The 23,955-nt window shown below is 54.9% G+C and overlaps 1 protein-coding gene and 1 long non-coding RNA gene across 4 annotated transcripts in view; one reads left to right on the forward strand and one right to left on the reverse strand.

Annotated features, from left to right (window-relative positions):
* The window catches only part of LOC118892090, a 43,705-nt gene extending 35,102 nt beyond the window's left edge, over window positions 1–8,603 (reverse strand). For both annotated transcript variants that reach the window (XR_005019236.1, XR_005019235.1), the window contains exon 1: window positions 8,501–8,603. This is a non-coding gene — a long non-coding RNA (uncharacterized LOC118892090). The remainder of the gene's footprint in view (window positions 1–8,500) is intronic.
* Window positions 8,604–8,994: 391 nt separating this feature from the next.
* N4BP3 (NEDD4 binding protein 3) lies at window positions 8,995–21,090 on the forward strand. 2 transcript variants are annotated; one of them, XM_036846214.1, is made up of 5 exons: window positions 8,995–9,138; window positions 14,371–14,721; window positions 15,243–15,758; window positions 16,203–16,430; window positions 16,555–21,090. In XM_036846214.1, exons 2-5 carry the CDS (start codon window positions 14,401–14,403, stop codon window positions 17,080–17,082), a joined length of 1,593 nt encoding a protein of 530 aa, XP_036702109.1. In that variant the 5' UTR covers window positions 8,995–9,138; window positions 14,371–14,400; the 3' UTR covers window positions 17,083–21,090. The 2 variants fall into 2 exon arrangements, with proteins under 2 accessions (XP_036702109.1, XP_036702110.1); XM_036846215.1 differs by having other exon boundaries at window positions 8,997–9,138; window positions 14,374–14,721.
* Window positions 21,091–23,955: the final 2,865 nt, after the last annotated feature.

Raw genomic sequence — 23,955 nt, forward strand, 5'->3', positions numbered from 1 at the left:
CGCCGGGCACAGTTGTTGGGGTCTGTATCGGCTGGCGGTGCCCTCTGCCCAATCCTGCTCCCTTCCCTTTTCTTTCATAGATGTTCCCCCAATAAACTCTCCCTTTCCTAACTCCATCTCAGCATCTGCTGCCCAGGGGATGGACCTGCAACAAACTGTTCAGTAGATTTGCGGACCTTCCCACTGGCTCCTGTGGGTAAACTAACCCAGGGACAACGGGTGGGGTGGTCTTTGTCCCTGTCAGCCTGGTAAGCCCCCTGAGGCTAAAAGCTGTGTGCAGAGTAAGAGACTGGTCCAGGGCCCGACCTCCCTGATGTCCACACCACACGCACAATCCTGTGCCCATCCTGCCATCAAACCTACCAGGGGCATGGACCAACTCCTGCTTCGAGGACCTTGAGGACCAGATGAGGACCTGTGTGTGGCCGGGATGTCAGAGGAGGTGGAGCAGTGGGAGGGGGAACGGCTGCCCGAAGAGGTTTGGTCAGAGGGTGGGGTGGGGGCGTGCCAGGCAGGTGAGGGTGTATGCCAGCCTGTCTGGCTCTCCTGGGTAGGGCCAGATGAATGTTTGCATACAGGCCGCAGCCGTCACCAGTCTCTTAGTCTGAGTCGAGCCTCTGTGGGTTGGGGATGGAAGCCAGATAGGCAGGCTGTGTCAGTCATATCTACTCAGTGGGCTGAGGAAGGGGAACAAAGCAGGGGCCTGGGGAAACCTCTGCCTGGGCAGAAGACACAGGGGAGAGGGCTGATTTGCAGACTTCCAAGGTCTGTGGTGTTTCACGTATTAGGGCCCAGGGCAGGGCATGGATAAATGGAAGGGCAGATAAGGTGCCTGCTGGGTGGACATGTGAGTAAGGGGGTGCGTGGGTGGCCAAGTAGCTGAGATCCCCAAGACCACAACCTAACTGGTCAGGCCTGTGGCTCCCACCCACCGTGGGAAGCATTCCTGTCTTGGCACTGAAGCCTGCACTTCAGCACATCAGCAATCTTTTCCACACATGCAGGAGTCCTACAGGTGACCCCAAGGTCTTTCCTCCTGGCCCTCCCTTGAGGGCAAGAGAGAGGAATGAGCTTCCTTGTTCTCTCTCAGGAGAGCAGTGACCCTGGTGCTGGTGGAGGGCAAAGCAGAGACCACCAGGTGGCCTTATCTGGCAGACCCTGAGGAGTCTGAACCCTTCATACCTATGAAATCACCCGGCCTAAAATAAATGCATATTACAATTTAAAATGCTTGTCTACACTGAAATATTGATGGATGAAATATCATAATGTCTGGTTTTTGCTTTAAAATAACCTGGAGTGGACTTCCCTGGCGGTCCAATGGTTACGACTCCGTGCTTCCAATGTGGGGGGCGCAGGTTCAATCCCTGGTCAGAGAACTAAGATCCCACATGCTGAGCGGTGTCCCCAAAAATAAATAAAATAAAATAACCCAGAGTGGGGGAGGGGCTGGGGGCATGGAGGAGGGTTTATATGGAGATGAATAAAATCAGATGATGGGGTGATGGATACGTGGAGGTCTTTTATTCTCTTCTCTTTACCTTTGTGCATGTTTGGAAATGTCCATAATTAAGCTTTAAAAGTAATCTAGGTAAAGTCTTTGTTAAAAAAAATGCTCTACTAATAGCACCTTTCAGTGAACACTGGAATATGAAAATCTAAGTTCACTTCAGTGTAGTTTTTTTCTTTTAAAAAAATTCTAATTGTGGTAAAATACACGTCACACAATTTATCATCTTAACTATCTTCAAGTGTGCAGTTCAGTATTAGGTACATTTATATTGGGCCACCGATCTCCACAGCCCTTTCATCTTGCCATGGACTTCCCCAGACTTCTCTCAATCCTTCCCCCTCCCTCCCATACTTCCCCACTGCCTGCCACCCATAAATCACTATAACCAAGGGACTGGAGCCCAGGTCTCACAAGTTCCAGGGCAAGGTTCCCTGCTACCACCCTGGGTGGCAGCTGGGCCTGGGCCTGGCTGTGGGGCCAGTGGGCTGGCCAGGCAGCCTGGACTTCCGGGCAGCTTTCACACTGCAGTCCTGCTGGCTCCTGCAGATCTGAGCTCTCTGCCCCAGGGCAGGCACCTGAGCAAGTCCAGGCAGCTCTCAGCTTCTACCTCCACCTGTTGGCCTGAGGCCACCCCAGGTCACCAGGGGAGGGTGGGCAGGGAGGGCAAGAGAGGTGAACTCAGGCTCCTCCCCAGCACGAGTGACTCAAGGAGGGGAGTCCAGGTCCCAGGAGTCCACTTTCAGCCCAGGGCGTGGGGTGCGGGCAGGTGAGCAGGGTCCTACTCCCTCCACCCGGACAGCCACAATGCCCCGGTTGTGACACAGCTCTTGGGTTTAGAACAATCTTGGACCTGGCAGAAGCTACAGCGGGCACCAGGAGTTACCTGTTAGCCTGCTCTTGCCGTGGTCTGAAATCCTCAGTTGCTGCCTCTCCAGGAACGGCCAGCTCTCCTCCCTCCTCCCTTCACCCTCGGGCTAGGGCCTGGCCCCAGGGGACAAGAGAGGACAAAGGAGGGCAAGGAGTGAAGAGTGGGTGGGCGGGGGACACACAGCTGTGAAGCCCCTGTAAGTGCCAGTTCTTTCCCATGGGTTAAGCCATTTCATTTATGACCTGGTTCTGCCTGTTTACAAGTGAAGAAACTGAGGCTCAGAGAGGTCACCAGGAAGTTACAGACTCAGGATTAGAGCCAGGGCCGCCTTTCTTCATCCTCCTCCTCCTGGTTAGAAAGCAGTCATGAAGTGGCTTTTTTGCAGATGGTGGGTTGGAGCTGAGCATGGTCAACCGTCAGGTTTGGGGAGGCACTGGGGGACGTGGACTGGGGGCTCAGAACTCACTGTCTCCTGGGGGTGACAGCCAGATGAGCCACAAGTGCCAATGCACTGCATCAAGCGCTGCCCCAGTGACAGAGGATGGGGGAGTGGTTTTGCCTTGGCGGTGGGAGGAGGGGCCTTGGGCACAGTGGATGCCCTTAATGGATTTTCCCAACAACAAGCACTTACAGAGGAGGACACTGAGGCAGTCCCCAGCACAGAGGTCCGTGAGGCAGGGGCCAGAGCTGGGCCTGAAGGAGCTGTGGGACCAGTCCTGAAGATGGGACGCCACCTCTCAAGCAGAGGAGAGTGGAAACATAATGCATAGGCTGGAAAGTGCCCTCCAGGGCAGAGTGGGGAAAGGCCAAGAGCAGGCAGTAGGGAGCCCAGGCAGGCTGCTGCAAAAATCAAGGAGAAAGGTGATGAGGCCAGAGGTGGCAGCCAGAGAGAAGGCGAAAATTCCAAGCCTCCATGGGTGGCTCCAGGGTTCTACAGTCTTGGCCACTCACAAGTAGCATGGATGCACATACCACCCAGCCCAGGGAAACAGACCCAAGACAACGTGAGTGCGTGCTGGGTGGGGGTTAACAGCCTTCCCAGCCACTTTAAGTCAGGCTCTGTGGCAAGCATTCTGACCTTCTGATCTACCTTCCCCATAAGGAGGAGAACGACAAACTGACATTTACAGACGCCTACTATCTGCCAGATACCGTGCTGTGCATGTGCTTCACAGATGATACTTCATTTAATCCTCCCAGCCAAATTATGATCTCCTTTTTGAGATGAGAAAACCAAGCTGCAGAGAAAGCAACGAAGTTGTCCAAGGCCAGCTGATTCAGGAAGTGGGCGCACCCAGGGAGCTTCTTTCCCTTCCCCGGCCCCAGGCCTTAAGTGCCTTGCCCCTTGACATGTGGGCAGTGTGGCTCCTGAGCCAGCTCCGCAGGGTTGCCGAGTCTGGGGGCAGGTGGCCCAGGCAGAGGTACCTGCCCTGTGAGCCCAGGGAGGTGAGCAAAGTTCACTGCATACAACCCCCACCCCCACCCACTCTGGCCTCTCCCACGCTGTCCAGGCAAGCATGTAGAGGGGGACAGAGACCTAGTTCCTGCCCAGCCCACCTTCTTTTTTTGTTTTGTTTTGTTTTGTGTTTCACTGAGGCTGCTGGCATTTAGTTTTGCTGGCATTTATTATTTATTATTGTAACCACATCAACTCTGTGATACACGAATTTGACTAAATGCACTTGGTTGTTGTGTCTAAAAATGTGATAATTCAAGGAATGTACAGGAGAAAGAAGGTGGAAAAGCAAACACAATGAGTAGAATATTTTACAAAACTGAAAATGACACCAGTTAGGTTAAAATAAAGGAGAACATCCAATTAACATATATAATTTCACTTTTGTGCTATATTTAAAGGATATTTTCAACGTTCAAATTTAACTTGTTTTTGAAAAATAGCTTTACTGAAATATAATTCACATACCATTTAATTAATTCATTTAAAGTGTATAATTCAGTGATTTCTAGTTGAGAAATCACCTCAATCAATTTTAGAATATTTTCATCACCAAAAAAGAAATCTCATAACTATTAGCAGTAACTCCTCATTTCTCCCAAATCCCCAGTCCCAGGAAACCGTTAATTGACTTTCTGTCTCTATAGATTTGCCTATTCTAGACATTTTATATAAATGGAATCATATAATATGTGGTCTTTTGAGACCGGCCTCTTTCACTTAGCATAGTAGTTTCAAGGTTTATCCATGTTGTAATAGGTATCAGTACTTCACGCATTTTTACAGCCAAATAATATTTAGAGCTATAAATTTCCCCCTAAGTACTGCTTTAGCTGCATCCAATAAACTTTTGGCATGTTGGATTGTCATTTTCATTCATCTCAATGTATTTTCTGATTCCCTTTGTGATTCTTCTTTGACTCGTTGATTATATAGAAGTGTATTGTTTAATCTTCACATATTTGTGAATTTCCCAAATTAATTTTGTTATTGATATCTAATTTAATTCCTTTGCCAGAGAACATAATTTATATGATTTCAATCCTTTTAAACTTACTGAGGTTTGTTGTATGGCCTAGCACATGGCCTATCCTGTAGAATATTCCATGTGCACTTGAGGAGAAGGTGCATTCTGCTGCTGTTGGATGGAGTGTTAGGTCTGCTTGGGTTATAGTGTTGTTCAAGTCTTATATTTCCTTGTTGATCTTCTAACTAGTTATTCTATCCACTATAGAAAGTGGGGTATTGAAATCTCCAACTATTGTGCAATTTTCTATTTCTTGGTTCAATTATATGCATTTTTGCTTCATGTAATTTGGGGCTATGTTATCATTTTCTCTAATTAAATCAGTATCCTCAGATTTGCTAATATATCCTTGTCTAAATTTTTATGAGGTAATTTTCAGGAAGCTTTATATTATAAGAGACACTGAGATAACTCTTTTTGAGAATCCATCCCTGCTGTTAAACAATAGTCAAAATTAGGTTGATTTGTCTTTTTTATAATACAAATATAACAGAAGCTTAGTTTATTACCTTGCAGAATGGATATACTATTACTAATATTAATTCTAATACATTTATAAGGAAAATATTTTAACTATTTTGCAGTTTCCAAAAACCATTAGACATTATAGAAATGAAGTATATTTGTCTATGAGCAACTGATATCTTAATTATTATTATTATTTTTTAAATTATTTTATTTTATTTTTGGCTGCATTGGGTCTTCATTGCTGTGCGCGGGCTTTCTCTAGTTGCAGAGAGCAGGGGGCTACTTTTCATTGCGGTGCATGGGCTTCTCATTGCAGTGGCTTCTCTTGTTGTGGAGCACGGGCTCAGAAGTTGTGGCGCACGGGCTTAGTTACTCCGCAGCATGTGGGATCTTCCCGGACCAGGGCTCAAACCCATGTCCCCTGCATTGGCAGGTGGATTCTTAACCACTGCGCCACCAGGGAGCCCAGCCCACCTTCTTAAAGGCCTCAGAAAGGCAGATCAGAAGCTAAGGGCCAAGGGGACAGAGGTGAGAACAAGAGGCAGCCAGCGTGGAGGGAAGGAATATAGTTGAACTCCTAGGTGGCAAGAGTTTTAGCTTCCACACCCAGCTCTGCAGGAACTAGCTCTGAAATGTGTTTTGAATGAGCAAGTCATGTGTCTTCTCTAGACCCTAGTTTTTCCATCAGAGGCAGTTGGACTGAGGGCAACCAAGGGTTCACTGTCATGCTCCGTGGTTAACGCCCTAAGGTATTAAGCTTCTGAATATGCATAGGAAGACATGAGGATGCATGGCCGTGGAGGGGGAGAAGGAGGCACTTTCTGGATTAGAACTGAAGGCAGCTGGTCCCCTCAGCCTTGCCATCCAGGTGACTGGGACAACCTCAAAGGGCTCCGAGAAGCCAGGCAGGAAGGAACTCTGCCAGGCCAGCTCCTCAACTTCTGGGAAGTGGTGGTGGGGTCCTCTTAGCAGTACAGAGCCCAGAGCCTGTGCAGGAGGTTGGGGACAGGTAGCCCAGTCCAGGCTGGAGGGGGCCACAGACCTGAGCTGTTTCTGTGAATGACAGCTCTGCTAGAGGGGTGGAGCCAGGCTTCTCTCTACCCCTTACCCAGCCCACTGCGCTCTGCACCTTGATGCCCAGCAGCCAAGGATCCACCAGCCTTCCACCTGCAGCTGCTGTCTCTGGTTGAAGCCAGTTTCTTGGTATTCCATTCAGCGGAGACACTCTTGCCCCTCTCCCCTCCCCACCCTGTCTTTTATATCTCTGGGCCCCAGAGTACCTTCCGATTTCCTTCCCTCCTGCTGGGATGTTCTAAGATATTGAACACGCTTCTCCTCCCACCTCCCTCTGGCAGCTTAGTGCTGGGAAAAAACATTGGGCTGGGGGTTGGGGGTGGGGGGTCAGAAGACCTTGGATAAGTCACTTATCATTGATCCCTTCCCTCTCCTCCTCACGGAATTTCTTGCCAAGACAAGTCAATTCTTTCAGACCATCTCATGAACGTCCTTCATCTCTTCCTCTCCTTACTGCCCCTGCCCTCCGTGGCCCTGTTTCTGTTCCCTGACACTCCTCTAATCCGGCCTCCCTGCCTCAACCACTTCACAGGGCCTGTGTACATGCCCCAAAGTCCGGCTTGGTCCTCACACTCCCCTCTCTTAACACCTCAGAGGCTCCCACTGTCTAGTTCAAGAGGTCTTCCTGGGTCTGCTCAAATGTGCCACCTGTGCTCCATCTCTCCCACTGACCTTTCCCATGCCAGGGCTCCAGGCTCACTAGCAAGCTTGCCTTTACCCAGCCATGTGCTGCTTTCTCCAGTCGTAGGCTCTTGCTCCATCATGAGCACCCTCCTCCATGGAAATGGCTTTCATCCTTCAAGTGCCATCTCAAAAGCCACTTCCCCAGTGAGGCCTTCCCTCAGGTGCCCATAAAGGTGAAGCGCGTCCTTGCGCTGAAACTTCATCTGTAACCCTACCGGACTGGGGGCTCTCCAAGGGCTGACACCCAAAGTAGTTATTAATGAGTTTTCTTAATTAGACAAGTCCTCTGAAGTCTGGCACTTCTATTGTTAGGACATTGGTCAGGGCAGCATAGAAGACACGGGCTGCAAACTGGTGGCCTGTGGGCCAAGTCTGATTAATCGGTAATGATGTCTTTTTTTTTAATTGAGGTAAAATTCACATAACATAAAATTAAACTTTTTTTTTGGCTGCGCCAGGTCTTAGTTGCGGCACATGGGATCTTCGTTGCAGCCTGCAGAATTTTTAGTTGCGGGCATGGGGGATCTAGTTCCCTGACCAGGGATCGAACCTGGGCCCCCTGCATTGGGAGCGGTGAGTCTTAACCAATGGACCACCAGGGAAGTCCCCAAATTAACCATTTTTAAAGTGTAGAATTCAATGGCATTTAGTGCATTCACACTGTTGTGCAACCACCACCTCTATCTGGTTCCGAAACATTTTCCTCATCCCAAAAGGAAACCCCATACCCATTAAGCAGTCACTCCTCATTCCTCCCTCCCCACAGCCTCTGGCCCTAATCTGCCTTCTGCTGGATTTACCTGCTTCATGTAAGTGAAATCATACCACATGTACTCTTTAGTGTCTGGTTTCTTTCACTTAGCAAAATTGGCAGATCATCCATGTTGTAGCATGTATTAGGACTCCATTCCTTTTTATGGTTGAATAATATTCCATCTGTGGATACACCACATTTTGTGTATCCATTCATCTGTTGGTGAACACTTGGGTTGTTTTCACCTTTGGGCTATTGTGAATAGTCCTGCTACAAACATTCGTGCACAAGTGTCTGTTTGAGTCCCTGTTTTCAATTCTTTGGGGTATACCTAGGAGTGGAACTGCTGGGTCATACCTCACTATATGTTTATAACCTTTTGTGGGAAACGCGGTGTTTTGTTATTTGCATCTGAACGCCGTTAGGTGTCCATTTCTGTCTCGGTTTCCATCTTCTATTGCCCGTTTGACTCACATTATTTGCCAGGCCCCTGAAGGCATCTGAATTTGCTCCCCCTACAAGGCTTTGGAAGAAAAAAAAAAAAAAAACCTTAGCGCCCAATTCAGTCGCTAACGAGCCCGAAACCTTGGGTAAATGTCTCCACACCTCTCGGACTACTGTTTTGCTCAGCCTCAAAAGGGAATAATACTGCTTACCTAAGAGGAGGCGGCGAGAATCAAGGAGGTGATGGACGGAACGCGCCTCTTCCGAAGCTGTCGGGTTCTGGAAACCGAGACGGGCGGGCGAGGCAGGAGGAGAGGAGACGGCGGCGGAGGAGCGGGACGGGCTGGGCGCCCTCTGGGAGCATCGGCCACGCTTCGGGCTGCGGACTGGCCCGGGTCCGAGCTGGCGCACACCGGGCGCCCGCGACGCAGAGCGCACCCAGCAGGGAGCTCAGGCGCCACCGCCGCGCGACATCTCGGCGGGCAGGCTTAAGCTGGAGCCGAGACCCCGGGCGGGGCTCAGGTTGGCACGCAGTGGGCGGGGGTGGCCCCTTTCCCCGCCCCCCACATCCGGGGGCCTGGGCCCGGCTGTGGGCCGGCCGCGCGCCAGTGAGTCAGGCCGGGTTTTCCCTCCGCCTCTGGGGCAGGCTAGGGAGCGCTGGCGAACGAATTGGCGTTCCTCCCTCGCCAATCCGGCTTCGGCGCCCGCCCGCCCGCGTTTTTCCGGCGCCTGCCGCCTGGCCGCTCCAGCCTGGTTCACAGTCTCGGCTGGAGACGGCGCCCTGGAGGGAGGGTTCAAATCCGCGCAAGGGAGCTGCAGCGCGCGAGGGGTGCGGAGCGGAGCCGGCATGGTGAGTGGGGCGCGCAGCGGCCTGGGGCCGGACTCGGGGGGTGGGGCCGGCCGCCGAGGTCTAGCTAACCCGGCGACCTTGGCTAAGCCGGAGCCCTACGCCGGCCGAGGTTCACGTCTGAGAAGTGAGCGAGGGTGGCAAGGTGCGGTGTGCGCCCAGGTACCCCTTGCTTCCAGATACCGAAGCACCGAGGTGCGGGATCGGGGACCGTCCGCGAGCAGGGACGCTCTGCTGGGAGGGCGGGCGGCAGGTTACGCTGCAAACGCGCTTTTCTTGGAGCAGCTCCTGGGACCCCTGCACCACCGCTGGGGTGGGGCAGGTGCCCTTGGCGCTGGAGTCTGACCTCGGCTTCCGCGCCCCCAGCCTATCCGCTCGGGGCAAGCCTTAGAGAGGAGCCTGGAAGAGACATCCCCTTCCGCCCCTCAGGTAGCTGGAGGACCTCCCGCAGTTCTGGGGGAGCCCTGGCCTCGGCCACAGCCTTCCCTGGGGAAATTCCATGGAGATGCCAATCTCGTCTGCCCCTCCACCTTACCCACAAGACCCCTCTCCTGCCCTCTCCCGCCCCCTCCGGGATACCCCCTTCCTCCACTAACCCCCTACCCTGTACGAGCGGCAGCTGCCAGCCTGCTGCCAGGGGTCCCATGAATAGGGGACGCTCCCAGGTCTTGAGCACCATCCCAGTCTGGCCACAACCTTTGGCCAAAGTGAGGGCCCGCCTGGGGCCGGGCGGAAATCGGGGCCCTGACTGCGTCCAGAAAAAGGACTGGGACCTGTCATCTCCTACCCGGCAATCTCCCCGCCTCCACGAGCAGATCGGGGCTGTCCTTGCTTGCACCAGGGGCTCAGCCTGTCCCTCGGCCTCGGTGCTCCCTGCCCGGCCTAGGCAGGGAGAGAGGCCAGAGGCTATCCTGGGCCCGGTGATCGGCCTCCTCCCAGAGCCCTCCTAGGCAGGGCTTCTCTCTCTACCGGCTGGCTGTGTGTGGGTGTGTATGTGCGAGACTGAATGAATGCAGCCAGCCTGCTCCCGCCACCGCCTCTATAGAGCTAGCAGCTTCCAGGGCTCAGAGTCCAAATGCAGCCGTGCTTCCACTATTTCTTCCTGACCCAGGGGCAAGCAGGGGGGGATTCCAGGCTGAGGGGACTGGGATCCAAACCAACTTGGTTGCAGGTGCCCTTGCAAGTGTGGGGAGCTGAGCAGATATAATACACAGCAGTGTGTGCCCATGGAGGGCAGCTGGTAACCCCTGGCTGGGACAGCCTGGAGCAGAAGAGAGGGCCTTGCCTGGGGAGTTGGGATTGCTCGTCTTGTGGGATCTTAGGCAGCTCACCTCTTTCTGGGCCTCAGTTTCCCTAGCTGTAAGATGGGGTAAGGGTAACTACTGTCTTTCCCGCCTCCATGAGGCTGTCGTGGAGATGAGATGATGAAACAAAAGGGCTGATAAAAACTGTAGAGTGCTGTGCAACTGTAAGTGACCATATAGTGATACTAAGAATCACTCCTGCAGCATTTAGACGCTGGACTCTGCCTTTTCACAGGTTGAAGTGGGACTAGGGAATGCCAGCCTCTCCCATTCCCTCCTTGGGCCCCTCTTACTGACTGCCCCCTCTTTTGGAGCTGGGACATTCCAGTCCCATTCCTCAGGGGCAGCTGCAGTCATGCCCCTCAGCAAAGCTGATCCCACAGCAGGTGGTGGGACCCTCCCCTGGGGCCAGGGCTCAAGAGGGGCTAAAGGCATCCAAGGCCAGACTGGGAGCTTCCTACCCGAGTACTCTGGGTACACCCCAGAGGAGATGCACAGTGGGGTCAGGGCAGGCTTCTAAACGTGGGGAGCCTGTGTACTTTTTCCAATGCAGCTGAACATGACCTTAGGCACATTATTTTACCTTCTGGGCCTCAGTTTTCTCTTCTGAAGTGGGGGATGACACTATTCCCTTCCCATGTGTGTTGTGAGCATGTGGTAGGCCCAGCATCAGGCTGACTCAACAAGGCACCCACTAAGGGACACTGGGATGCCTCCCTGAGTGTCCTCTCTTTTTCTGCTTCATGGCCAGGGTGGTCCCCCAGCCCTGTTCTCCTGTCTCCACCAAGGGTTGGTCCAAAGGAGATGCTCCCAGTGTCCAGGCTCTCCGTGTTTCTGGCTAATCTTGGAGCGGGTGGAGGGGGAGGTGGAAGCAGGAGTAAAGGGGCCCTGTTGGGGCCAACCAGGACCTGTGCAGAATAGGACCTATGTGGCCCAGCCGAAACCTTGCTGGCAGGGCAGTGGGGTGGTGGTGGTGAGGTTCAGCTCTGTGCAGAGCTCTGGGCCCCAGGCACGTAATGAGTTGTGGGCGGGGAAGCCCAGGCACTTGGAGGAGGAGGCCCTGTTTTTTGCTCTGGTGGTCCCAGTGGGGCTGCAAGGCACTTGCTGTCTCTCCCTCCCTCCTCCCCCGCCACATCCTCTCCTGCACAGCTGCCCTGGCCTGAGTGGACCAGTCCCTGGGCTTCCAAGCAGTGGGAAGGAATGTGTGTATTGGGAGTGTGGGGGAGGCAGGGGAGGTGGATGGTCTCCTTTAGGAAAAAGGACTGTCCCCAGACTGAAACCTGGGCAGGGTGGAACCTCCCAAAAGCCAGGGGCCTTAGCCCCACTGGGGGAGCTAATAATATAGCCAGAGAAGTTATCTAGGAGGGGTGGAGGGTGGAGGGGAGAGGGTGGGGGGCCTTTGGGAAAGACAAAGGGAAGGGCTGTTTTTGCCCCTCCATCTAGCTCCATAGTTATTTCAAATTGCTCAACTCACTTGCGGAGAAAAGCCGGTCCCGTGTGCGCACGCGCGCACACACACACACACACACACACACACACACACACACACACACATACACACTCCCCTACATCTAGCAGCCTTGGGGCTAGGGAAGACAGTATGTATTCGTGTGTTATGTGTGTGTCTGGAAGGTGATCAGTGCTGTGTGGATGACCTTGCGCGTGACTGTGTCTGCTGTTGGATCCTCTCTGTGTCCTCTAACGGAGGAACTTCTGTGCCGCTGGTGGCACTGACTGGACTGCCGTATGTGTGTGGGGTATGTGCTGTTTTGGCCCGTGGCTGCCTCTCCCCTGGACCTGAGACCCTTCTTGGGGATTATGGAGTGTCGGTTATTGCTCCCTGAGATAGGAAATGAGGCTCTGGCCAGGGGAACGTGAGGCACTGTGTGTTTGGGATAAAGTGGGCATATTTGGCACCACTGCCACCATCCCAGCCCCCATGCTGTCACCAGGCTTGCAGTTCACAAGCCCTTTCACCTCCCCATCTCTGTGACTGTCACAGCAACCCTATAAGGATGGCAGGGCAGGTAGAGTCTTTCCCACTTTGGGGAAAGGTGGGGAAACTGAGTCATGGCGAAGGGAGGTGCCCCGTGGAGAGATGGTGTGAGAGTGGGCTGGAGACCAGATTCTCTGCTGTCTACCTCCCCAAGAAGCAGTGACAGGAGTTCAGTGGGCTCTCCGACACAGCGGTTTCTGTTGCTGGGTGGGCTTGTCATGGTGAGGGGGGTGTCAGATTGGGGGGCAAGATGCTTCAAGTCCAACTCTTGGGCTGTGGGTGCATCCTGGGTCCCCACTAGACATTTGGCAGTCGTGGTACTAGAATCACAGACATCCTCACTCTGACCAGCTCTGTGACCTTTGGCAAGCCACTTCACCTTTCGGAGCCCCCAGTGCCCTTATCTAAAAAACCAGATAGTTAACCATGTGCCAGGACTCCGTGAGACCCCTACGCAGGGCCATGTCACTGTAGGTGCCCAGCACGTGTCATTCCTTACCTGGATGACTCCCTTAACCCTGTGTGGCTTGTGACACCCCCAGAGGGGTTGAGCTGTCTGGGGGCTGGTAGGGGATGGTTGGGAAGGTTGCTTTTGCCCGGCGTGAGACTGAGGGCCACAGGGTGTGGGGGCAGGGCCGTGCCCTTCCACCCCCCTCCCTCCTTCCCACTCCCTGTGAGCTTTGTGTTCTACAAACACAAAACCTGGAAATGGTTGAGGAAGATGGAACCTCCTAACCATTGTTTGGAGCGGGAGTCAGTGTCCCGGAAGCATGTTGGGTTGCGGGGCAGGGGTGCGGGGGTGGATGGGCAGCTGCATTGTGCCTGCTGGGTGTCTGTCCGTGAATGGGAACAGCCGGCTGGGAGGCAGAGAAGGTGGCATTCGTTCATCTGGCAAGTCCTTTCTGAGCACCTACTGTGTGCCAGGTGCTGGGCTGGACACAGGGGATCCAGCCGGGCACTAGGGACAGGCGCTGCCCTCCACAGTGTGGTCCCAGCACAGGTGGGAGACCTGGTCGCTCGGGAACTTGCTGGCGGCGTTCACGTGTCTACCAGCTAAGCTCAGCTTCAGCCAGCCTGTGTTGATCCTGGCTGTAGGCCAGGCCCTGGACTGGGCGTTTTGTCCTCTAATCTTAGCCAGTCCTCCTAGCATCCCTGAGTGATAAGAGTTGTCATGACCATTGTCCAGATGAGGAAGCCAGGGCCCACACACTGATTGGTTCCACACATTGGGTCAGGATTTGGGCCCCGCTGCCTGGCGGTGGGCTTTGGAGGAGCAGCATATACAGGGGCTGGCAGGGGCTCTGGCTGCCCCTTCCCCCTGCCTCGCACCACTGCCCCAACATGGACACCTGTTCCGGAACTTGTGGCCATTGTTCCCACCATCCTTCTTCCCCTCGGGCCCTTCCTGTTTGTATCCCTCCTGCGGTAGCCCCCAACCCCACCCGTGCCAGGTGCTTCCCTTGGGAAAACTCTGACCCTCTACAGGAAGAGGGGTTGAATGGGGTTTTCCCCCTCCCAAGGGACGAAGGAATGGAAATTCTGAGGCCACCGGCCCTGGTTCCCTGGTGCCCTCTGCCCACCCACCACACTGGGTGCCTGGCAGGAGAATGAACAAAGTTAGAGTCAGACAGCGATGGAGTCCTCAGCTGGCCCAGTCCTGGGAGGGGCCCCTATCCTGCTGCTTCAGGTCCTGGTCCCCCGTGACCCCAGTCACACACTGGCCCCTAGTTGGAGCTGGAGCACTAGACAGGTGGCCTTGGGACCTTTACTCCTTTCTCTAGGAATCCTGTCCTGGATTCTCTCTAGAACCCACATCTGCCACTCCCGGGTGGGCCAGGTGGGGAGCTGACACAGAGAGCAAGCACTGGTTTTAGGGCATCAGGGGAGTTGGGCAGAAAGCTCCTACCTGCTCTGATGGAGCCTCCCGACCCCCAGAAGCAGCCGCCTGTGCCCTGGTGAAACTTCATGGCCACAGCCCCAGGCGCTGCTGGCATTGCCATGGGCAACGTGGGCAGCCTGTTGGAACGGCAGGACTTTTCCCCTGAAGAGCTACGGGCAGCACTCGCAGGGTCTCGGGGCTCCCGCCAGCCTGATGGGCTCTTCCGGAAAGGCGTGGGCCAGCGCGAGCTCTTCAGCTACCTGCACCTCCCCAAGAAGGACAACAAGACCACCAAGAAGGCCCCTCGGAACGAGCCTGCCGACTATGCCACCCTCTACTACCAGGAACATCCTCGGGCTGGTGACTTCAGCAAGACTTCGCTGCCTGAGCGGGGTCGTTTTGACAAGGTGTGCCTCTGCTGTGCCCCTCCCTACTGTGGTAGTGTGGGGATGGGGGCTTCCTTGGAGACCCTGATGCTGGGATGGGATGTGAAAGCCTTTTTTTTTTTTTTTTTTTAATAACATGCGGAAATTTTTTTTTAATATTTAATTTATTTATTTGGTTGTGCTGGGTCTTAGTCGCGGCAAGCAGGCTCCTTAGTTGCGGCACATGGGCTCCTTAGTTATGGCAGGCGGCCTCCTTAGTTGCAGCATGTGAACTCTTAGTTGCAGCATGCATGTGGGATCTAGTTCCCTGACCAGGGATTGAACTGGGGCCCCTTGCATCGGAGCGCGGAGTCTAACCACCGCGCCACCAGGGAAGTCCCGTGAAAGTGTTGCTATGGGCTGGCTTGAGACTCGGTCACTGCCTCCTGGCGACATGTCCCCCATGTTCTCAAAGAGGATTCCCAGAGGCTGCGGGAGGGAGCATTGGAGGGAGAGCAGAGCAGTCAGCCCAGGGTCTCATTCCTGCCCTCTCTTCCTGGCAGTGCCACATTCGCCCATCAGTATTCAAGCCGGCAGTGGGCACCGGGAAAGGCTTTCTGTCCATGCAGAGCCTGGCGGCCCACAAGGGTCAGAAGCTGTGGCGCAGCAATGGCAGCCTGCACACGCTGGCCTGCCACCCGCCCCTGAGCCCGGGGCCCCGGGCCAGCCAGGCCCAGGCCCGTGCCCAGCTGCTGCAAGCCCTCAGCCTGGATGAGGGTGGCCCCGAGCCCGAGCCAAGTCTGTCCGACTCCTCCAGCGGAGGCAGCTTTGGCCACGGTCCCCGCACCGGCCCCGGCCCCTTCTGCTCCTCCCTGGGCCACATTAACCACCTCGGGGGCTCCCTGGACCGGGCCTCACGGGGTCCCAAGGAGGCTGTGCTGAGCTGCCTGCCCGAACCACCCCCCCCCTACGAGTTCTCCTGCCCCACTGCTGAGGACACGGTGGCCGTGCTGCCCGACTCCTGTGAGGAGCTCAAGAGGGGCCTCAGTGATGAGGATGGCACCAACCCCTTCACGCAGGTGAGAGCAGCCCCTGCCTTGCTGTGCTGGTCTGTCCCTTGGCATTAGAGTACAGGGCAGACAGAGGGTCACCAGCCAGCTCTCCCACATGGCTCTGGGCACAAGAGAATAAGGGAGAGAGAGGTGATTTGGCTCCTCTCCCCAAGCCCCACGTGGTGGGGATGTCATGGCATTGGTGGTCCTTGCTGGGAGTTGGGTACGAGGGAGACTCCCTGGGAGGGCCATGTGTTGAGGACACTTCACCTCTGGAGGACATCCTGGGTTAGGGCACATGTGTGGCCAGAGCATTGGACCCTGGACCCTGTGGTGTTGAGGCACAGGACGTTAGAAGCAGCTGGAGTGTTGGATCTGTGGGCCAGCCGTGGGAGTGCAGGCAGTCGGTGTCCAGGGGGCAGGGCCGTGTGTGGATATCAGGGCATGGCAGGTGCCTCTTCCCCTTGGCAGGTGCTGGAGGAGCGCCAGCGGCTGTGGCTGTCTGAGCTGAAGCGCCTACACGTGGAGCAGTTGCACGAGGTGACCCAGAAGGCCGAGCGTAGTGAGCGCAACCTCCAGCTACAGCTGTTCATGGCCCAGCAGGAGCAGAGGCGCCTACGCAAGGAGCTGCGGGCACAGCAGGGCCTGGGCCCAGATGCCGATCCCAGTGCCCGACCAGAGGAAGAAGCCCGATGGGAGGTGAGAGACTAGGCATTCAGAAACTTCTGCCTTCATTACTGTCGTCCCATCCTCTGCCTGCCTTCCAACTGGTCCCCCCTTACCCTGCTTTGCTTGGCTCTTGCCCATCCCTGTCCCCCTTCAGGTGTGCCAGAAGACAGCAGAGATCAGCCTCTTGAAGCAGCAGCTGCGGGAGGCCCAGGCTGAGCTGGCACAGAAGCTTGCTGAGATCTTCAGCCTGAAGACGCAACTTAGGGGCAGCCGGGTGCAAGCCCAGGCCCAGGACGCAGAGCTGGCCCAGCTGCGAGAGGCTGTGCGGAGCCTGCAGGAGCAGGCCCCTCGGGAGGAGGCCCCAGGCAGCTGTGAGACCGATGACTGCAAGAGCAGGGGGCTGCTGGGGGAGGCAGGAGGCAGTGAGGCCGGAGATGGTGCCGAGCAGCTGCGGTCTGAGCTGCTGAAGGAGCGGCTCCGGGGCCAGGAGCAGGCGCTGCGCTTTGAGCAGGAGCGGCGGATATGGCAGGAGGAGAAGGAGCGGGTGCTGCGCTACCAGCGGGAGATCCAGGGGGGCTACATGGACATGTACCGCCGCAACCAGGCTCTGGAACAGGAGCTGCAGGCACTGCGGGAGCCCCTCGCGCCCTGGAGCCCTCGGCTTGAGTCCTCCAAGATCTGAGGCCAGCGGAGTGAGCTGACAGCAGAAGCACTGTCAGAAGATGGCTTGGACAAGCCCACTCTGAGACGGCCAGCTCCTTCCTTACATTGGTCTGGGGCAGAATCTGCTGGGACCAGCCAAAGATGGAGAGGCTCGCTGACAGGAGGGATCCAGTGGGGCTGTGGGCTGGATGGGGTGCCAGCAGCAGGAGCCAGGGCAAGGCTCTACTGGCGGAGGAATACCCAGGCAGAGCCCAGCCCTGCTCTCTGAAGTAGGTGTGGCCCAGGAAAGGAGGTTTGGGAATGAAGAGCCCTGTGATGCAAAAGGGCCAGTGTGAGGGAGGGAGGCTGGGGTGGGAACACTGGCCTCCCCAGAATAAAATCACATTTTCTACAAGGAGGCACCAGGTGATGATGTTGGGCCTGTCCCTGACCTGAGTCCAGAGGATCGTGGATGGTCAGGGTTAGGGCTGTTGTACTGGGCTGTCGCTCCACCATGTTCATGGTCAGTGGGGAGGGTATGCCTTGTGCCTCTGTGTGCAGCTGCTGGACATGCACGGTGGGGAGTGGAGGAATCCTTGCCCTGGAACCACAGAGTTCCTTAGCTGCCATGTGGGATGAAATTCCTTTCTTTAGCATCAGTGGGACTTTTCAGAAGGCAAGTCAGCCAAGGTCCTCTTTTTGGAAAGTCTGGGCCCCAGGTTCCCAGGCCCAGCTGGATGTGGGGCCGGCCTAAGACAGCTTCTGCTGGAGAACCTTAAGCCTCCAGGAGGGGCCCTGCCCCTCCCAGAACATACCTCCCACCTTTTTCTCTGGCTTGTGCACCCCTCCCTCCGTTGGGATGAGGGCCCTGGGAAGGTACAGGAGATGAGGCAGAGAAAGCTTGGTAAAGGGCCAGAACCACAGCAGGGAATGTGGACATTTCCCTGTAGGCATGGGGGCCATGGGGTATTCTTGAGCAGGAGTGAGATATGATCTGAGTTGTATTCTGGAAAGTTCTTTCCTGGGAGGAAGCACCCCCATCCCTGGCCCTGCATTAGGCTCCCTGACCCTTGCTCTTAGCCAAGGCTGGTCCTTGGCCCCTAAAACCCACTCCCATCCTTGCCCTCTCAGACATCTGGCTTCCCCTCTGGCCCCTTGCTCCCTCCTGGGTGGGTGATCTGGAGCACAGAACCAGTCTGGCTGTGCAAGAGGCATCTCCCTAGCCCTTGCTCTGAAGTTTGGTGTCCTTACAGATGCATCCGTGTAACTGCTGCCATGCATGGAGCGCTTCCTGCCTGCCTGGTGCTGTGTTAGGCTGTCAGGGCATGGGGGGTCAGGGTTGAACTAGATGTGCTTCCTGCCACAAGGGAGCCAGGACACAGACGTCTCCCTCCCAGGCCCTGTCATGGTGGGGTAGTGGCCACCTCTGGTAATCTCTGCAGAGACCCCCAGTTTGTTCCCTATGGCTGTGATCAGCTCCTTCCCTGGCCACGCCTGGCGGCCCCCTCAGGCCCCAGCAGGTGGGTCCTGGTGTTGGAGTGGAGTCGCTGTGCAGGGGTTTGGATGCAGCTGTGGAGTGTGAGCCAGTGTGCCCCACCTTTTTAGGGCAGAGAGCGGGGTGTGTGTTGTCTGCCGTCAGGGTGGTGTGTTTATGTCTGTGTGAGTGTCAGGTGTGTATAGTAGAGATGTGCTGTGGGTGGTGGGTGTGTCTAAGGGGGTGTGTTTGGGGTTCCTGGGTTGGAGGCCTGGAGGGCTGCTTCCTGGTCCCTCCCTCTGTTGCATTCTTTCTCACCAGTCTCAGCCCCTTTTAGCACTGGCCAGGCTTGGCTGGAGCCTGTGGCCAGGGCAGACCCCTGGGCCTAGCTGAGACCCATCTGGGCTCACCCCTGAGCCCAGGTCCTCTGCCTGGGGAGGGAAAGCAGGGACACTTGGGTTAGGCTGGCCTGTCCATGACAGGCCTTGATACCCATTTCACACACCCCTTCTAATCGAGGTTTCCGGGTCAATGGTTCCTCCAAAGGGCCCTCCAGAGCTCAGTGCTAGCTTGAAGCCTGGGTCACCCCCAGGGCCTGGAGCTGGTCAGGCTGGGTGCCCACGTGCCCCACAGTGGCTGGGGTCCACCTTTTGGTGTCCCAGCTCTGCAGAATAGCTCCCCACCCAGCAATTAGGGAGCTGGGCTGGCCAGTATAGCCAGCGGGGAGTGGGCGGGCGGTACCAAAACTTGGCAACTGTGCCAGAAACCAAGGCCAGGCCCAGATGTACGGGGAGGGCACGAGAGAGCCGAAGCTGGGGTGGCTCAGAGGGAACCAGATCCCTGTGAGCTCATCCCTGCTGGGAAAACCAGTTCCCTGTCCCCAAGCCGGCTGGGCGGCTCTGGGGCCAGCCGATCACAGGTGCCACTGTAGTGGCTACTGCTTGGGGCAGCCCCTCTGTCCTGCCCCTGGTGGACCCCTCAGCTCCCCAGCTGTCCTCAGACCCCCTCCCCCAGCAGACTAGGCCCAAGAGCTAATTCTCTCCAGACTGAGACTAGCTCCCTACACTGGGCTCCCTGCCCTTGGTCCCTCTTGTTCTCAGCTCAGACAGCTTCACACCCTCCAGTGGCTCCCTGGGCCCCTTAACCTGTCACTTGAGGCCTCTGACAGTCTCCCTCCAGGGTCACTGATAGTGGTGCCCCTCCTGATGCCAGCAGCCCTCTGGGCCCTCATTCTCCAGATGCCCCTTCACGGTGCTCAGATCTTGCCTCCTTAGGAAAGCCTTCCCTGCACTGACACCCTGCCTAGGCAATTCCTCACTCCCTATGCCCGCAGCCCCTCCGTCTCTCCACCAGCTTTTTCTGTGCTGTTGGAATTGTCAGTTTGCCTCTGTTTCCACTGGGCTGTGGGCATGGTTGGGGCAGGGCCGGCTCTTCTGTTTTCATCCCCAGAGCCTGTCTGGTTCCAGCCCAGCAGGCACTGGGGGGGCTTTGGAGTCAAGAGAGACCACACCCCTCCCCTGACTAGCATATGGATTCAAGCTGGTGGGGCGGGGGAAAGATGGCAAAGGCTCCAGCTCCGAGCGTTCATTCACCTTTCGTGCCACCTGGTCTGAACCAGGTCTGTGCCAAGCACTGCCATTCACTGCACAGTGATGTACTGAGTGCCTCCCTCGGGGAGGAAGCCAAGGTGGTCAAAGCCTCTGCCCCCATGGCCCTTCCTGGAGGGTGGGGGAGAGAGACAACACACACACAAGTCCACAGTAGTGACTGGGCCAGAAGAGTGCAAACATACAGAGGTGGGGACAACAGAGGCACCTCCACAGTGGTGAGCAAGTCAGCAGATCACAGAGAAGGCAGAGGGAGCCCGTCTGGGGGATTGAGAGTAAATTTCTTTGAGACTGGGGGAGCTGCAGGTATTAGGGAAACTTTTTCCAAAGAGCGTGCAGGTGACAGTTCAGATTGCATAACCCACCACCCTAGTAGGTGGGGCTTTAGCCCTCTGTATTGGATTCAGGAAAGAAAAAGAATGTGCTGTTTCTTGAAACAAAAACAAAAGTGAAATAGGTCATGAGAGGTGAAGTTTGAGTGCCATGGGAGTTCAGAGGAGAGCTGGCTCACTTATCACTCCAGGTCATAGGGGGGCGGGGGGACGGATGTTGACCAAACTTTGGTCGGCCACTTCCGAGCTTTCTTTTTGAGTGTGCCTTCCTGTGTCCTTCCTTGTGCAGTCCAGTTCTAGCGAGAATCCTGCTAAGTTAGGTTAGACAGAGTTCTCCCATCCTCCATATCTGATCACCTTCCATATCTAATCTGGTTCCTCAGCCTCCACCATCTCCCAGGTTATGTCTGGTCACTCTGGCCTGCCTTCATTGAGAATCCTCTGAGGTTGTTTAGCCAGTTCCCCCTGCACCTTGAGGTTTCCTCTTAGTAATTTTCCATCTGCTGACCTCCACCCTGCTCCTTGGCTATGAATTCAATGTTTCCTGGTTACATTTGGAGTTGAGGCCACTCTCTGGCCCCTACCACAAAACCCCATTCCAGTAGCCCCCCTTGAATAAAGTCTTCCTTACCATTCTTTAACACGTGTCATGAGTAATTTTTTTCTTTAAAGGGGTAATCTTCTCAGAGGAGGGGAAGTTGGGGGTATTTCCTCTGGAGTAGGGTGAGATGAGGGCATTCCAGGATAGGCCTGGATTTGGCCACAGGGAAGCGTGGGGCATGTCTATGGGAGGGTCTTGTCTGGAAAGGGGTGAAAGGAGGCAAGCTGGACAGCCTGGCAAGCTGGCACAGAAGGACTTCACCTCCTGTGACTGTGGGTGGGTCCCTCAGGCAGCCAAGGAGAAGGGCCAGAACCAGGACCAGCTTTGTGTGTGTGTGACCTGTGTAGTCACCAAGGGCCCCACACTCAGAAGGGCCTTAAACTTGGTGCAATGCTCTGCTGTCATCATCCGGAAGTTAATGATGTTTGAACAAGGGGCTCGCATTTTCATTTTGCTCTGGGGCCTGCAAATGACGTAGCTGCTCCTGGCCTGAACCAAAGCTTTGCAAGGAGTGGCAGGGGTAGGGAGAAACAGGAGACTGGCTGGGAGCCACCCGGAGGGTGGAAGGAAGAGCAGGGCCTGAGTGGGCAACTTGAACCGATGTTGAGCCCTGATGCTCCCAGGTTCTGCAGAAGGCAGGTGGTGGCTGCACTACCTGCCGTTGCCCCCCATCCCCCCAGCTATCAGGGGAGGTTCATCTTTTCCTAGCCTGGCCTTCCTGGATACACTCTGGGAGGCAAGGAAGGCTGTTTTTCAGGAGAGCACTCCAGGGCTTGTCCTCTCTATCAAGAACCTTTCTTTCTTTCCTTCCTTCCTTCTTTGTTATCTAGTATGCTCTTTGTTTACTGGCCTCCCTGCCCCCTGCCATTTTTTTTTTTTTTTTTAATTTTATTTTTGGCTGTGTTGGGTCTTCGGTTCGTGCGAGGGCTTTCTGTAGTTGCGGCAAGCGGGGGCCACTCTCCATCGCGGTGCGGGGACCGCTCTTCATCGCGGCTGCCATTTTTAAGGTATAATTTACATACAGGAAAATTCACTGCTTTGATAGTACAGAGAATTGTACAACCAGCCCTACAGAATAGCCAGGATACAGGATAGTTCCATCATCCCCCCCAAATCCCCGTGTACCTCTGTAGTCAGCCATTCTACCCCAACCTCAGGCAACCAGTGATCTGCTTTCTCAATAACCTTGTGTTTGTTTTTCTTTTTTGCCCTTTTTGTGAGCAGTGTTTAATCCCACCACATATTAGAACATATTACAAAGTAGTGAGTAAAACAATATGACATTCGTATAAAAATAAAATTATACCTCAGTGGGAAGAATGAAGAGCAAGAAATAGATTTCATTTTGTAGAAAAATCTTAGTATTATGGTAACGGGCTTCCAAATGAGAGGGTAAGGAAGATTATTTTTTAAGCAGTTCTGGGATAACTGGACAAAAATATGGGAAAAAATAAGTCATACTTTGCACCACCCCCTGCAAAATAAAATGGACATGCATTGGGAATTAAATTTTAAAAATCAAATCCTAGGAAACTAGCAAAAGGTAAAAAGACTGTACTGAGTTAGTGGAGAACAGCTAAGTTTTTCTGCTTTGAAGCAGCCACCCTCCAACAAAACAAAACAAAACAAAACCACACAATCCCAACAAGGAAAGATTGACAAAATCAGCCATGTAAGAAAACATGGTGCAACCTGAAAAGTAACGAAACCATGATGTAAGAAGAGCCACATACTGGGGAAAACAATGACAGACAGAGGTGAAGGAGCCTGACGTATGAGCTGGGCATTCTAAGTTCTGGCAGAAGCTAGGCTTTGCTCACACCCAGTATAGCTGAGAGGCAGGCTTCCCCAGAGGAAGTGGGGAAGCCTGGGGCGTTCGCGAAACCCTGTGAGGTCCTGCTGGCTTGGATGCAGCCTCAGCCTCGGACTGTGGCCCCAGGCAAGGTTCACTCAACCCGCCGACCCCCACAACTCCCGCCTGGGCCAGGACCACCCAGGCTCACAGCGCAGGGACAGGCCTCTTCGCCCCCGCGGGCTGCTGCTGGACAGGCTGTGGACTATCCTCTTCCTTGCGTGTTTCATCAGGTTTGAAACCGGGGTTTCCCCATTCATAAACGGAGGATATCGGCTACTTCAGACTATTTCTGCGGAGCTACTGTGTTCCAAGCACATAGTGTTGGGGATACAGCAGCGATGAGTACAAACTCCTGGCCCCAATGGAGCTTTTATCCTAAAAGGTGGGGGGGGGGAGGGGGGGAGGTTAGGGGCAGGAAGACAGAATAAACAAATAAACGCTCAAGATAATTTAAAGTCAAATATTATAAGGAAAACAGGGCTGGATTGTGCAAGGGTGTTTTGTGGGGGTGGGGAGGAGGTATGGAGGGTTGGAGGGTAAGATGCCCTGGAATGAGACTGGCCCTAAAAGGAAGCTAAAGTCAGGGGAAAAGAGTCCGAGTCTTTTTTCTTGGGCTGTTGCTAGTCCAAGTCCCTGAAGCCTGAGGAGGGGGCGGGAGGCTTCTCTGCCCCTTCCCTGCAGAGCAAGGGGGCCTTGGAGGGTCGTGAACTTAGCCCTGGCCTGGGCTTTGGGTCACCATCTCCTCTCACCTCCTTCCTAACTCTTACCCTTCCTCCTTAGGGCGGTTGCGCAACCCCTGTCTCCCCTCCATTCTGGAAGGGGAGAGACCAATTTAGGGCAGCAGGGCAGAGCTGAGTCCCTCACAGCAGAATTTAATTGCCCAGTGTGTTAAGTACGGGCTTAGGGGAGCAGCAGGGCTGGGGCAGAAAAAAGGGGACTTCTCTTTTAAACATCATTTGATGTTTCAAAAAGAGCATCAAGGAGCCATCGCGGGAAAGCCTAACTGTTGGACCTTACATGCATTGTGTTGTTCGGTATTGTCTT

This window comes from Balaenoptera musculus, chromosome 3 (assembly GCF_009873245.2).
Source record: "Balaenoptera musculus isolate JJ_BM4_2016_0621 chromosome 3, mBalMus1.pri.v3, whole genome shotgun sequence".
Lineage (NCBI taxonomy): Eukaryota > Metazoa > Chordata > Mammalia > Artiodactyla > Balaenopteridae > Balaenoptera > Balaenoptera musculus.

What these genes read in the sequence shown, in the direction of transcription:
- N4BP3 (XM_036846214.1), top strand. Translation starts at nt 14,401, where the DNA reads ATGGCCACAGCCCCAGGCGCTGCTGGCATTGCCATGGGCAACGTGGGC. An exon ending in AGCGGGGTCGTTTTGACAAG is followed by an intron (nt 14,722 to 15,242) that starts GTGTGCCTCTGC and finishes TCTTCCTGGCAG; the next exon opens with TGCCACATTCGCCCATCAGT. An exon ending in GCACCAACCCCTTCACGCAG is followed by an intron (nt 15,759 to 16,202) that starts GTGAGAGCAGCC and finishes TCCCCTTGGCAG; the next exon opens with GTGCTGGAGGAGCGCCAGCG.